At 36.7% G+C, this 14,411-nt stretch overlaps 2 protein-coding genes across 2 annotated transcripts; both read left to right on the top strand.

Annotated features, from left to right (window-relative positions):
- Window positions 1-975: 975 nt before the first annotated feature.
- LOC124453455 (N-acetylneuraminate 9-O-acetyltransferase-like) lies at window positions 976-12,763 on the top strand. The gene is given in 22 exon segments (XM_047004270.1): window positions 976-1,247; window positions 1,564-1,663; window positions 1,767-1,890; window positions 1,964-2,005; window positions 2,082-2,144; window positions 2,338-2,382; window positions 2,460-2,502; window positions 3,212-3,346; window positions 3,425-3,515; window positions 3,846-3,951; window positions 4,552-4,676; window positions 5,829-5,964; window positions 5,967-6,019; window positions 6,186-6,238; window positions 6,792-6,964; window positions 7,997-8,116; window positions 8,363-8,516; window positions 9,424-9,608; window positions 10,076-10,216; window positions 10,811-10,888; window positions 11,073-11,165; window positions 11,895-12,763. Coding segments are annotated over 22 exon segments (2,532 nt in total). The 5' UTR covers window positions 976-1,051; the 3' UTR covers window positions 12,171-12,763.
- A 150-nt stretch (window positions 12,764-12,913) lies between these two features.
- Window positions 12,914-14,381, top strand: LOC124453146 (D-aminoacyl-tRNA deacylase-like). The gene is made up of 5 exons (XM_047003898.1): window positions 12,914-13,082; window positions 13,197-13,287; window positions 13,480-13,579; window positions 13,699-13,831; window positions 13,923-14,381. Exons 1-5 carry the CDS (start codon window positions 12,995-12,997, stop codon window positions 14,078-14,080), a joined length of 570 nt encoding a protein of 189 aa, XP_046859854.1. The 5' UTR covers window positions 12,914-12,994; the 3' UTR covers window positions 14,081-14,381.
- Window positions 14,382-14,411: the final 30 nt, after the last annotated feature.

Consider the following 14,411-nt stretch of genomic DNA (forward strand, 5'->3'; position numbering starts at 1 on the left):
GACGAGAAAATATTCAAGCATAAATTTTTCTTTCGTCGGAAGGTAAACTTTTAAACGGTGTCAGACAGTGTTTGTCTTTTTTTATCGTTTCAATGGATTTAAAGATCTGTTTTCCGAAGAAAACTTGAATATCCAGGTTCATAAAAATGTTGAGTCTATAACTCGCATTTTACTGTATTTTCATCAGATAGCGAAATGGTTGTCATCTTTCAGTCGATTTGACTTTTGTTCAAATTTAATTCAATGTTATTTAATCAAATCTCTACGAAAATATTTAATTTTGTTTTGATGACTGATCTTACAGTTATAAATCGAGTATGATTTATTTGTCATGACGAAAAACACCTGTGATACGATATCTTGCCAGTATAGCCTTCTTTTGAAATCTTGCTTCGACACCTATTTCATTCATTTCATAGATATCACAACCTTGTGAACCATATTTTCATTCAATGAATATTTCAGGTTCTCTTGTCCAGCAAAGTGCGAAGATCATATCTTCATTTAAATAAGAGTGTGTTATAAGAGTATAGAGAATGAATTTCGCGCGCGCGCAATAAAGACATTTTTGGCAATCTTGTGCCTACAGAACATGGAGATCATTGACGACATTTCGTATCAGTGTGAGACGTGTGAGACACGGAACTCTTGCGTTCTTTTTAACTCCAGCCATGGGACTCATTTTGTTTCAAGTTCTGCGTCAAGTCGTCAAGACATATGTGGTGATAACACAATGTTGGTTGAATACATGAAACTGATGAAAGCAGACAAATGGTTTGCCATTATTTTCGCAAACGTTTCATTCAAGTTAATGGTTTCCTTTCATAGTCGTCAGCATTCACGAGTCGCCATAACGCAATCTTTGTCCTGCTCATAATCCAGTTGTATATATGTGTCGAAGTCATGGCCATCAATAAATAGTCGTTGGTAATTACCATAATGTGCGACAAATATCGTTATTTTACCGGATTTTTTAAACGCTTTTTTTGTCGCTCGTAGACGTCAAAGACACTAATGGCACTTATGACTGTCATGACTTTTGACATTTGTAATGGCCGAAGATGGCAAAGAAATTCCTGTTGAAACGATATCTCCAACTGATGAGATGCCCGGTAGAAATAGCGAATGTAGGGGTGCAAAACCGAGCGATGAGTCAACGTCGAAATTTGAAAGTTATTGCAAGTTGACAGCTTTAGTAATTGTCCTTGTAGCCTTGGTGTATCATTTGCTTCGTGGCTCACAAGAAGGTTCGATTCTATTTCATTCATTTTTCATAGATATCCAAGATAGGGCTGTCTGTGAACGACTTGGACTGGTCTTTTAAAAGTAACATGTTTGGTCATATGTTTTCTGGATCGTCATTTCTGATGTTTCTGTAGTCTTTATACGTGGCAGTAATTATGTCATATGAAGACAATGTACACAAAAGAATTGTGTGAATAGAGGGTTTATGGAAGGTTAGAGAAGGGGCATCACAGTTAATGACACTTGTTTTCATGTAATATTTTATACTTAGCAGCCATGTGCAAACTTTTCTTCTATTTCAGTCATTATCTATTGCAGGGAGCTGTACAAACCTTTTAACCACAGGAAAGTGGAGGGAGAATAGAGGAAGCGAAGAATGGCAGCCATATGGCTGCATGATTCACAAATATCGTTTGAAGTGAGCAGTTTTTTTTGTACACATGTTAAATTTTGTTTTAAGCATGCTGCACAATCAATGGTAAAGTCTCAGTGTTAATACTTTTTCTTCATTCTTCTCTTAGTGAAATTCAAAAGTGTTTGAGAAACAGACCTTTGGCAATTGTTGGAGATTCAAGATTACGTGATGTGTATCACTTGTTGGTGCACGAGTTAATGGATACTACTGATTACGAAAAGAAGAAAGCCGTATGTCTACATCTCAATGTTTCTTGTCTCACTTGTTTCTTCTCAAACACACTTTTGTGCTTTTTGTTTTCAGCATAGTAACTTGGCATATACTGGACAAAACAATGTATCTGTTGTAAGTGTTTGAAATGCGAAACATACTCCTGTAGGCATGGTGTGTTTTGAAGAAATCAAAACATGTTTTTACCTAGAAATTCTTTTGGATGCCCGAAGTCAATGGGTCTATGCTTAATCTCTTTGAGGACTGGCTTAAGGTAATTTGTATGAATTCATGCAAAAATTTGTTAGAATTTGACACAATTAAATTCGAGGACATACCATGTTGAATGATTACATGCTCTAGCTTTAATTCAAACCATCTTTAGTCAGGTGATGTAGCGGGAGCTTAAAGCATCTGCTAAACTATATTCTCTGTTTGCAACCATACATCTTTTGATTTGTTGTTAGAACTCAATGGAAAGACCAAGTTTTGTTGTGGTTGGGGCTTCATTGGTACGACAGTTAGATGTTTTTTATGTTGTTTGTAAAAATTGACATATTTATGTTTTATGGTTTTGTTTCTTTTTCAGTGGACAATCAAAAACAAAGATAATGCCTGGAGGGAATACAAAGGTTTACATATATGATTATTTGTTAAAAAGATTGCTGATAAATTGGGGTAGGTATGGTTTTATGGGGAAAACCACATCATTCTACCTGCCTTCATCTATCTTTCTTACTATTGTCTATCCTTTCTACAACTATCTATCCTTCATACTATTGTCTGTCCTTCCTACCATCTTTTACACTATTGTCTATCCTTTCCACCATGATTTGCCCTTCATACTATTGCCTGTCCATTCTACCACCATTCACTATTGTCTGTCCATTCTACCACCATTCATACTATTGTCTATCCTTCCTAATTCTATCCATCCTTCATACTATTGTCTATCCTTCCTAATTCTATCCATCTTCATACTATTGTCTGTCCTTCCTACCATCTTTCACACTGTTGTGTGTCCATTCTACCACGATTTGTCCTTCATACTATTGTCTGTCCTTTCTACCACCATTCATACTGTTGTCTATCCTTACTAATTCTATCCATCCTTCATACTATTGTCTGTCCTTTCTACCACCATTCATACTATTGTCTATCCTTCCTAATTCTATCCATCCTTATACTATTGTCTGTCCTTCCTACCATCTTTCATGCAGTTGTCTATCCTTTCTACGGCTATCTATTCTTCATTTATTGTAAAGTTTGGAAATATTTTCAGCATAGAACAGTTCATACAAAACGTGCAACGCCTAAAATCATCGTTTTGAATCTTGCCAGAAAATTTCACACGCGTCAAAGACGCAATGAATTCACTGGCGGACGTCAATGATGGGGTGACCAAAAGAATGTTTACAGTCAAGTTGAAGCAAAAGTTAATGGCCAAGTCGCCAATCATCGTATGGAAATTACAAGGTTTCTTCTTGTACCAAAATATGGCTAATCTTTTCATGCAAATGAGGTTCAATTCACAGCGTATGATAATTTTTGTAGAACCTGTTGACGAATCTCTGTTAAGCGCTGCAAGAAAAACAATCACAGTTGAGAAAATCAATCTTTACAACCGGCTGGCTGAACTATTCCTGTAAGCAGTTATGATGACTGCTCCATTGGAAGCATTTGTATTGTAAGGGGAGGGTGTGAATGTTTTCTTCAACTGACCATGTAAAAAAGAGAAGTTTTTGAACTGAATTTGCGAGGGTGATTACTGAAAACGACATTTTAACCTTTATTTACATCGCTCATCAAACTTTAATCAAATAGAAATTTGAGAAAAGTTTTTGTTGAAAATTTTAACCATGCTGCTTTTTTCAAGGGCCACAGCTCCCCTCATTCCCTTCTTGTACGCCCATGATGTGTCAAGGAGAAAATCCGAAGTGCCTCTAACGGCTGCTTGATTTTACATTTTTTATAGTTTTAATACATCGGTGGGAATTTTCAAACCATCAATGTTGGTTAAAACGATTCCTTTATCGTCCACAACGGATGGTTTGCATTATGTAAACGAAGTCGTCGAATGGGTAAGTATATCTCTCACTTTTTTCTTTCATTTGTTGTTCAAAGTGTCCGTATCACCATCGTGGAAATTATCCATTTAGATAGAGTTGACCAGTTTATGAACATTTGCAATATATTTTATGAGATGAAAATCTGATCTTCCTTGACTTTTTGGGCCTTGAAGTTGGCTTTTTTCGTGTTTGACCGTGAGGTGCTGGGACTGGGTCTATTTCACCGGACGTGACGTACATTGGAGAACACGCTGCTTTTCAACGCCGTGGTTTATAGTGAAATTTTTAGCAAAGTCAAGGAATTTATTTTTGTTAAACTTGAGTTATATTGTGCACTTTGTTATTGAATCGCACTGTAGTTCTATAGCGTTGAAAAGCAGCGTGTTCTCCAATGTACGTCACGTCCGGTGAACTAGACCCAGTCACAGTACCTCGCGGTCAGACACGAAAAAAGCCAACTTTGAGGCTCAAAAATTTAAGGAAGATCAAATTTTCGTCTTATGAACTATATTGCAAATGTTTTTAAAATGATCAATTATCTAAATTGATTATTTCCCAGAGGGCGATATATGCACTTCATGTTCATGTTTGTTGCATATGAACTGTTTGTAGGAACTGACGATTTTGCTGAATCGTTTCTGTAACGCGTACATCAGACCGAAAGATGCTTCGTGCTGTATGCCAAAGGAACATACAACTCAGCTGCAGTACAATTCGTTGGCCGTTTTCGTGGCCTGGTGAGGAATCTAGGAACTTCAGCCTATTTTACGTGGATAAAAGTACAGTTTCAAGGAAAAAATCACGTTTTTTAAACAAAGCAATCTTTTAACAACTCACTGGGGAACTTAACCCAATCAACTCAATCAAACTACTATGGCTACAAGTGATATTCTCACGACAGCCTATATAATTTTCTGTAGCAGTATGTTGGAATAAGTTTCATGAACCCCCTCGAACAGCCGAGTTTTTTTGAATTCCCAAGACTGTTAGTCGTTGAGTGAATCATCGTAATTTTACACAATTCCCAAGACTGTTAGTCGTTGATTGAATCATCATAATTTTAAACAATTCCCAAGACTGTTAGTCGTTGATTGAATCATCGTAATTTTAAACAATTCCCAAGACTGTTAGTCGTTGATTGAATCATCATAATTTTACAATTCCCAAGACTGTTAGTCGTTGATTGAATCATCTTAATTTTACACAATTCCCAAGACTGTTAGTCGTTGAGTGAATCATCGTAATTTTACACAATTCCCAAGACTGTTAGTCGTTGATTGAATCATCGTAATTTTACACAATTCCCAAGACTGTTAGTCGTTGAGTGAATCATCGTAATTTTACACAATTCCCAAGACTGTTAGTCGTTGAGTGAATCATCGTAATTTTACACAATTCCCAAGACTGTTAGTCGTTGAGTGAATCATCGTAATTTTACACAATTCCCAAGACTGTTAGTCGTTGATTGAATCATCGTAATTTTACACAATTCCCAAGACTGTTAGTCGTTGATTGAATCATCATAATTTTACACAATTCCCAAGACTGTTAGTCGTTGAGTGAATCATCGTAATTTTACACAATTCCCAAGACTGTTAGTCGTTGATTGAATCATCGTAATTTTACACAATTCCCAAGACTGTTAGTCGTTGATTGAATCATCGTAATTTTACACAATTCCCAAGACTGTTAGTCGTTGATTGAATCATCGTAATTTTACACAATTCCCAAGACTGTTAGTCGTTGATTGAATCATCGTAATTTTACACAATGTACTTTAAGTTTCCGTCTTCTAATTTTACGTGGCTTTTACGCTCGTTACAGTCGATTGAGAGCTTGTTTGGACAAAATTTAAACCTGCAGTATAAAATCATGTTGTATCGTTGCAGTTCATTGTTGTTTTGGTCATGTCCGTCAATCGCGCATGTCGTTGCCCGCATATCGCCGATCAGGACATCGAAACCCAAGTTGCCCATCAAAAATCCTCCTGTAAATGGCTTTGGTCCGAAAGAACATACACCGTATTGAAAGCAATGGCTAAATTAACTTTGATCATGTCTTATTTTTTCATTTGTGACAGGTACGCTTTGTAGTAACCTTACTGGGAGTGTGTGTGTGGGCGGGTGTGGGATGTTTCTATGTTGGGCTTTCCAGTGTGTGTGGGGCGGCGAATGACTTTGCAAGTTCACACGATTTCGATTTTCGATTGTCTATTGTCAATGAAAAACAGGTATTCCCCTCGAAAGCACTTTATCCATGCTCTATCAACAGTTGTGCCTTCGTGCTGAATCAACAGAAGGTGCGATATCAACGCTGTATAAATCCTTTTACAGATATCAACAGTTGTATAAGCAACAGATATCAACAGATATGTTATCCTCATGAAGGAACACAAGCAATACAGCAATTTTGTTTTGATTTTCGCGTTGATTGTCTTCCTTGTATCATTGGGCTCTACAGTATCAACAGTTGTCACCATGTCAAATATCAGGTATAAGTTTTCACTCTCAATTGAAAGTGTGTTAATCACTACGTTATCCTCTCATGCTCTACAGATATCAACAGTTGTATAAGTTATCCTCTCGTGCTCTACAGATATCAACAGTTGTATAAGTTATCCTCTCGTGCTCTACAGATATCAACAGTTGTATAAGTTATCCTCTCATGCTCTACAGATATCAACAGTTGTATAAGTTATCCTCATGCTCTACAGATATCAACAGTTGTATAAGTTATCCTCTCATGCTCTACAGATATCAACAGTTGTATAAGTTATCCTCTCATGCCCTACAGATATCAACAGTTGTATAAGTTATCCTATCATGCTCTACAGATATCAACAGTTGTATAAGTTATCCTCTCGTGCCCTACAGATGTCAACTGTTGTACATGTCATGCCCATATGGTCGTGCTTTTAAATCCTTTCTCCTTACAGATATCATTTCTGAATCGTGATCAAACGGACGAGTGGAAAGGGTGGGCTCAATTGATAATCTTACTCTATCACTATATTGGAGCCAGTAAGGTCAGCGGTCTTTCTTTGTTTGTTGATTTATCTACTATTGGTTGTATAGTGAGTTACAGGCGTTGCATGATGTCATCAATCATGTTGTTATCAGATGAAAAACATGAACATTTTCCTTTTGTTTTGAACATTTTTCTTTTTGTTGTTTCTTTTCCTTTTGTACTGATCATATTGTCGTTTTACGCTGTAAGCTTTTGCGTTTCAAACGCATTTCAATTATCGCAAGTTTGTCGGGAGCATCCTACTTAACATTGATGGTACACAGTTTATATGCTAATAGTTTGATAAATTTGTTAGTTTTCTATCCAAAATGAAATCAAATTTCATAAAATAAGAGTTGAATATTCGCTTAAATTTAGACTATGCTTGGTTTATTAAATTTTATCATCGTGAAAACTTTCAAGTCTTAGACTGTATGAGCTACTTCATCACGAAAGCAGGTAATCCGTGTCAGCCATGAAGCCAACGGATCGTTTGCTCGTTTATAAATGAAACTGTACGTACGTACGTGGGAAAGTTAAATCTTGAAAGATATAAACCAATCAAAAATGTATCATTTAGGCATTTTTAGATTTCCTTCAATTGTAAGTAAAAGATAGAAGCTGTTTGAAACTTTGCAGAAGAACTCGTGTAAACAAAAAGATAAATTTTAGAACTAATCTTGTTTCAACAAATGCATTTTCAAACTCCTCGCCTTATTGGCCGTTGTCGGTCTGGAGCAAAGTAGCCTATAGCACAATACAAAACTACATACTTTAAACAGTGGACGAACAGAAATTCTCTTGCATATAAACCGTTGACTACGAGACAGAAAGTGGTTATTCAGGTTTTATTAAAAATGTTTTTATTCACCGTGAAGCCAATGGATGTTCACTTCTGTATCGACGAGTCAAAATGAAGGAAGTTGAAATGAAATTAATGTATGAAGCATTTTCTGGTTGATTCAAATTGCGAGTTGAAAGTGTTTTTTCAAATTTTGCACTATTCTTGATTCACTATTTGCGTTTTGTCTGATAATATTTTCCTTTTAAGGTGTTGCCTTTTTACGTTTTCGTTCGTCTTCTGGTTGCATCTTACCTCTTCATGTCCGCCTACGGAAATTTCACGTTTTTCTGGAAGAAAGGCGATTTTAGTCTTTATAGAGTTTGTCAGGTAGTACAGGCTGATTTTCATTGAGGGCAAATTGTCGCGATATGGACTTTTTGCGATCACTTTCTTTTAAATTGCCTGCAGCAGTATGAAACTGTTACGGTTCAGAGTTTACAATAGAAAAGAAAGTGATCTCGAAAAGTCGATCGCGCGACAATTTGCACCAAATGGAAATCGGCCATAAAGCATGAAAAAATTATTCAAAAATTTTTTACTTATCAATTTTTCCTCCGTATTTCATCGCTGCAGGTGTTAGTTCGTATGAACATGTTTGTCGTCATTTTGTGTCTCGTCATGGGCCGTCCTTATCAGTTTTACTATTTTGTGCCTCTCGTTACATTCTGGTTTCTGCTGCTCTACGTTGTCCTCGCAGTTTTTCCCATCACCGCAAAATTAGTTCAAGGTTTGCAGATGGAATTTTTTTTTGGGGGGGGGGTGGAATATTTTCGGGATGGGGATGTAGGGAAGTGTAGAAGTTGAAAGTGTTTATGATAACGAATTTCGACATTCAATTTTCTGATGACAATATCTTAAAATGACTTAATAAATTCTTCAATAAAACTAGGTTTTTTTTTGTTTTTTCTTTTGACCATGCAACTAACATCGTTATGACACCCCATCGCATAAATAGCTTTGGAAATAGTGGGTTTTTGTCGACGTTCAGCATCAAAATAACCAACTTTGGCACCTTTACAAATATTCATCTACGCATGCGCTCATTAAACCGTTGTGTTTCTGCGCGAAATGTTTTGAGGATGTGGAAAATTCATAATCTTTGAAATGTTATTATGCTCTGTGATGTCATGACGATGTTGTTTTGCACAATAAATAAAGTTAAATATCTCTAGAAAGAAGTGAAATTTGTAATTTTCACTATAAAGTTTATGAAGTCATTTTACGTGTTCTTTGCATTACAATCTAATAAATTCGTGATACAATTTTATGTCATAAACACTTATGTTTAGTATCTAAACTACTTTAATGAAGAAATAAAAGATGTTTACTGTGTTTGCACGGGCTTATGCAAACTGAGGAGACCTTTGGGAGAACTCGAGAGCAGATCAGTGCATGCCCTAGACCGAAGGTCGAGGATTGCACTTGCTCGAAATGTATTCATGATCGATTTGCAAATTCTCTTAGACTGATTTATTGTTCTGATTGATTTGATTGGTTGAGCTCAGATGTGTTTCGCACAGGCTAATGCAAACACGGCTCTAAACCAATCACTGCACGCGTTTTACTGTTTTTATTTTATAAAATGCTATCAAAAGGCGGAGCAGTAATCTTGTTGCATTTAAACTTTATCACAGATGATCCAAGATATATTTACTGGATGCTGTTCAAAATCGCTTTGATGTTTTGTGGGACATGTGTGATGTTTAGGCTGCCGTATGTTAGTCATTGGATTTTTTCTCAGTGGGCGATTAAAGAACTTTTTGTCGATCAACATAACAGTGTTAAAGAATGGATATTTCGATCAAGATTAGATCGCTATGTAAGTGAAGAAAGACAGACATAATTTCACTTTTCAGAGCTTGACCTAAAGATGTATGTCAGAGCCTGACCTAATGTTGTGTTTCAGAGCCTTAGCTAATGATGTGTTTCAGAGCCTGACCTAATGAGCCTGACCCAATGTGTTTCAGAGCCTTAGCTAATGATGTGTTTCAGAGCCTGACCTAATGTTGTGTTTCAGAGCCTTAGCTAACGATGTGTTTCAGAGCCTGACCCAATGTTGTGTTTCAGAGCCTTAGCTAAATGTTGTGTTTCAGAGCCTGACCCAATGTTGTGTTTCAGAGCCTGACCTAATGTTGTGTTTCAGAGCTTGACCTAATGTTGTGTTTCAGAGCCCGACTGTTTCAAGCAAAATATATGAATTCACCAAAAACTTTCAAATTTTGCTGGTGATTTTTTGATTAAATCTTAGAACTCTCTCTTTTCTTTTTCATATTCATTTTATCACAGATGTTGAGCTACGGCGTCCTCATTGCTCTATTGTATCAACTGTCTCGTAGTTACGGTATTGTTGAAGACAATAACACCAAAAGGTTGATTCAAAAACCAGTCTCCTATCTCGTCATCTTCATTTGTTTCATGACATTATTGGTAAGTTATATGCAAAAGTTCCGAGGATGTCTAACTGTTAAGGTGAAAGCGTGTCGCGTTTTCATCATATTTTCCCGTTGTTTTTGTTTTCTTAATGATTTCGTAAAAAAGTAAATGGTTTGAACCCGGGAGTATCGTAACATGTCTGTGGATGAAGATCGTCCAGGTTAGTAGAGTCCTGAGAAGGACTGTTGGTATTGATGTTGACTGACGTTTCGACAACCTCAGCGGTAGGCATCTTCAGAGTCAAGTGACAAACATGTTACGATACTCCCGGGGTCAAACCATTCACTTTATTACGATCATTTGGACGAGCGAGCGAGCAACTTGCTCAAGACTGTATACATTTTGCAAGCAACGTCTGACGCATAATGATTTCTAGTTATAGCAAATCAATTTATTGGAGATATTTGTGATTCTAATCACCGGAAAACACATTGATATATACGTTTTTCAACTCGAAGCAAGATCTCTTGTGTGCTTATAGTGAATGAACGCTGTTTCGTATAATACTTTGCTCTCGGGGTAGTTAACATTTTTCAGTATTGTTTTGTCCTACTCGTTTTCTATATATCTGTAATTATTTGCCTATAGGGTTACTCAATTCAAGCGTATGGTTGTCCCGGAAAAGTACGATGTAATTCTGTTCATTCAGTCGTTTCTATTCTTCCTGTAAGTAGAATTTATGAATGATGAAGTTTTCTATTGAAGATTTCAATTTTCAATTTTTGCAGTCTAGCATAGCTCTGAAAACGAAAACTATGTATGCGCTTGTTGTCGTGCTTGTAGGGCAAGGATTCGCGGAGAGAATTTTCAAATCGACCAAAGTCAATATCATTTTTGTTTTTTCCTTCAGATCACGGCGTTCATACTCCTTCGTAATATCAGCGGTTTTATGCGTTCACATTTCAGCACTTTTTATGCTTGGGTTGGGAAATTGTCACTGGAGGTAAGATTCTTCGTATGCTGTTATCATCTGCTAGGCAGTGTTTTTATGAGAGATCAGCCAAGTCTCAGCATGAGGGTTAGGTCATCCATTGAGAAGTGTATGTTATCCTGTAGTCAGTCATAGAGAAGTGTAAGCTATTCTGTAATCAGTCATAGAGAAATGTATGCTATCCTGTAGTCAGTCATAGAGAAATGTATGCTATCATGTAGTCAGCCATAGAGAAGTGTATGTTATCCTGTAGTCGGTCATAGAGAAGTGTATGCTATCCTGTAGTCAGTCATAGAGAAGTGTATGCTGTCCTGTAGTCAATCATAGAGAAGCGTATGCTATCCTGTAGTCAGCCATAGAGAAGTGTATTTTATCCTGTAGTCAGCCATAGAGAAGTGTATGCTATCCTGTAGTCAATCATAGAGAAGTGTATGCTATGCTGTAGTCAGTCATAGAGAAGTGTATGCTATCCTGTAGTCAGTCATAGAGAAGTGTATGCTATCCTGTTTTTAACCATGAAAAGTGTATGCTGTCCTGTAATGAACTATAAAATAGTGTGTGCTCTATAGTAATCATCCTCAGAAAAGTAAATTTTTCTCCGCACTCTGCCTCAGTGAAAGATAGTATTCTGCGATCAGCCTTATGGAAGTACGTCTGTATGTGTGTGTTTAATAAGTCAGCTGATTCATGTTGTCCAAAAGCTTCTCTAGAAATCATCCGTTTTTCTCTGTTTGCTTATAGTTATTTGTGGGACAGTACCATATATGGCTAGCTAATGACACGACCGGGATTCTTGTGCTCGTCCCAAACAGACCGATACTAAATGCGATCGTTACGACGTTCGTCTTTGTTTGTGTTTGCAGCGAGGTCAACAAGACAACAGCCGTGCTATCCGACGCACTTGTATCAAAAGATGTCAAGGTTATGATGCGCAGATTGATCATATTTGTTATCATGCTGTTTATCATTTGGTGGCACAAGACTTACCACGATACGGAGATCGGCACCTATCAATGATAACAGGCTGTAGCATTTTGGCGATATTTATAAACAAACCACAATTGCCGAGCCTAAGGTATGACAATATGCAACAGTTTCCGCAGGTTGTTTTCAGTCGTCAGCGGTTTTGAGCATCATTGTCAGGCGCGAATTGTGTGACAATGGTGAACAATATTAACAACTATGTACAATGTAGTACATAATTGTTCATGGTAGATACAATATTGTTGATAACTGCGAAAATTACGTTTCGTACAGCATTGTTTATTGTGTATCTTGCGTAAAAATGGCGAATGTTGGCAACTCTGAACAATGCTGTGTTACGTAATTGTTGCATCTTGTTTTCATCGTGATTACGTCAATCTGATCATTTCTTCACTTTAAGCTCAATTCATCGAGAATTTTTTCGTTCGTGTTTCTAAAACTGTGCCACGCACTTCATTTTCATTCACCGTCTGCGGGCACGATTGTGTCGAAATTGCAAAAACATCATTTCAAAAAATGGCATCTGGAAAGGATGTTCATTTTTATTTAGCAACATTAATCTATCGATTTCTTGTGAATAATTGTATTTATTTAGACATTTAAATTATAATCATACACATCATTCATTACAATCGTTTTATTTCTGTTCCTGACTATAGTCCGGTCTAAACACGTTGGTCGTTAATACACTCCCTGGGGTAAATGGACTTGATATTTGACGGCGATATTTGCATGATTTGCATCACTTGATTTGCATTAATTGCGCGCCTCCTGCGAAAATTGAGCCCGCGATTGTACGTTCTCGTAGGCTTGGATAGTACAATTGGGTGCAATAAAGAAATAAGCACTATTTGTACATGGTAATTTATCATTTTATTGCGTTTAAATTTGTCTTCGAGAGCATGCGAGCAATTATTCAACGTGTTAAAAAGGCGAGTGTTAAAGGTATTCTTATTAGATCGTTTTTCAGATTTGCTCTTTCGCTTGAAATGGTGTGATATTCAATGACATTCATTCATTGACATTCATCGCCTCGACTGTCGTTTGATTTTATTTCAGTCGATGATGAGCTTATTAGCTCAATAAAAGAAGGTCTGTGCGTTTTTGTTGGTATTTGTCGAGATGATACCGAAAAAGACCTTGGGTACATGTATGTATTTGTGTGTATTAGATTTATATTGGAATTCAACTTATTTGTTATGTGTGATTGTCCATAAGACTATAGCAAGGGTTGTGGTGTGGTGGGAGGAGGGAGTTCTTTGGAAATCATGATAAATTAGCCCATGTGAATTGCCTTGGTTTTCTTATGTCTAGTTTTATCGTACGTAGATTTCATTTGTAGAGTCAATAAGATTCTGAAGTTCAGGTTGTTTGATGAAGATGGAAAAAGATGGAGAAAGAGTGTCGTAGACATGGGTTATGAAGTTCTTTGTGTTAGTCAGGTGAAACATTGAGTCATTTTGTTGTTTCTTGTGGTGTGAAACTCTACGGAGGAGTACAGGTTTTTGAAGCACTCTTCAATGCCTTTCTTTCTAAAGAGAGATTAAAATCATACACCTAGTTCACTCTTTATTGTGATGTGAAGAAGAACAAGCCAGATTTCCACAGAGCAATGGGTGGTGAAAGCTCCAAGCAGTTTTACGACAAATTTCTTGCAGAAATGAAAAAGAGTTATGACTCAGAGAAAATCAAAGGTGTATATTTTTTCATACAAACTGTAACCAACTACGATTGTATTCTTGAAATCATGTATATCAAAGAAACCCAATTTGATTCGATTTTTAGATGGTAAATTTGCCAGCTACATGCAAGTAGAAATACAGAATGACGGTCCAGTTACTATACCAATAGAATCACGGGTGGACAAACTTGATGAGCTACAAGAAACAGAGTCAAAAAACAAAGAAACTTTGGTCGAAATGGGAGCTAATCACTCTAATTAAACCTTGTTGAACTTTCAACCTCATGTGGCATACAGTGAGTGAGAAAAAAGTCGACTCTTTTATATTCCAAGCAAATGGGAAATTGGTCAGGAAGTGTTTGTGCAAACACACTGGCTTTCTAACATCCCCAAACAGACTTTGAAGCAATCAACATTTTTTTGCGTCATATTTGATTTTGAAGCCTTAAATCTTGTGGAAATATTATGTATGTTTCAATCACACAGTTTGTACTCTTCAATAACCTTGTATTATGGAATAGCTCGTCTAGTAATTATTTTAATATCCTTCTCAATAATGTAAACATCTGTTGACTGTCATGTGGGCTATTTTG

The sequence above is a fragment of the Xenia sp. Carnegie-2017 genome, unplaced genomic scaffold (genome assembly GCF_021976095.1).
Source record: "Xenia sp. Carnegie-2017 unplaced genomic scaffold, XeniaSp_v1 HiC_scaffold_25, whole genome shotgun sequence".
NCBI lineage: Eukaryota > Metazoa > Cnidaria > Anthozoa > Malacalcyonacea > Xeniidae > Xenia > Xenia sp. Carnegie-2017.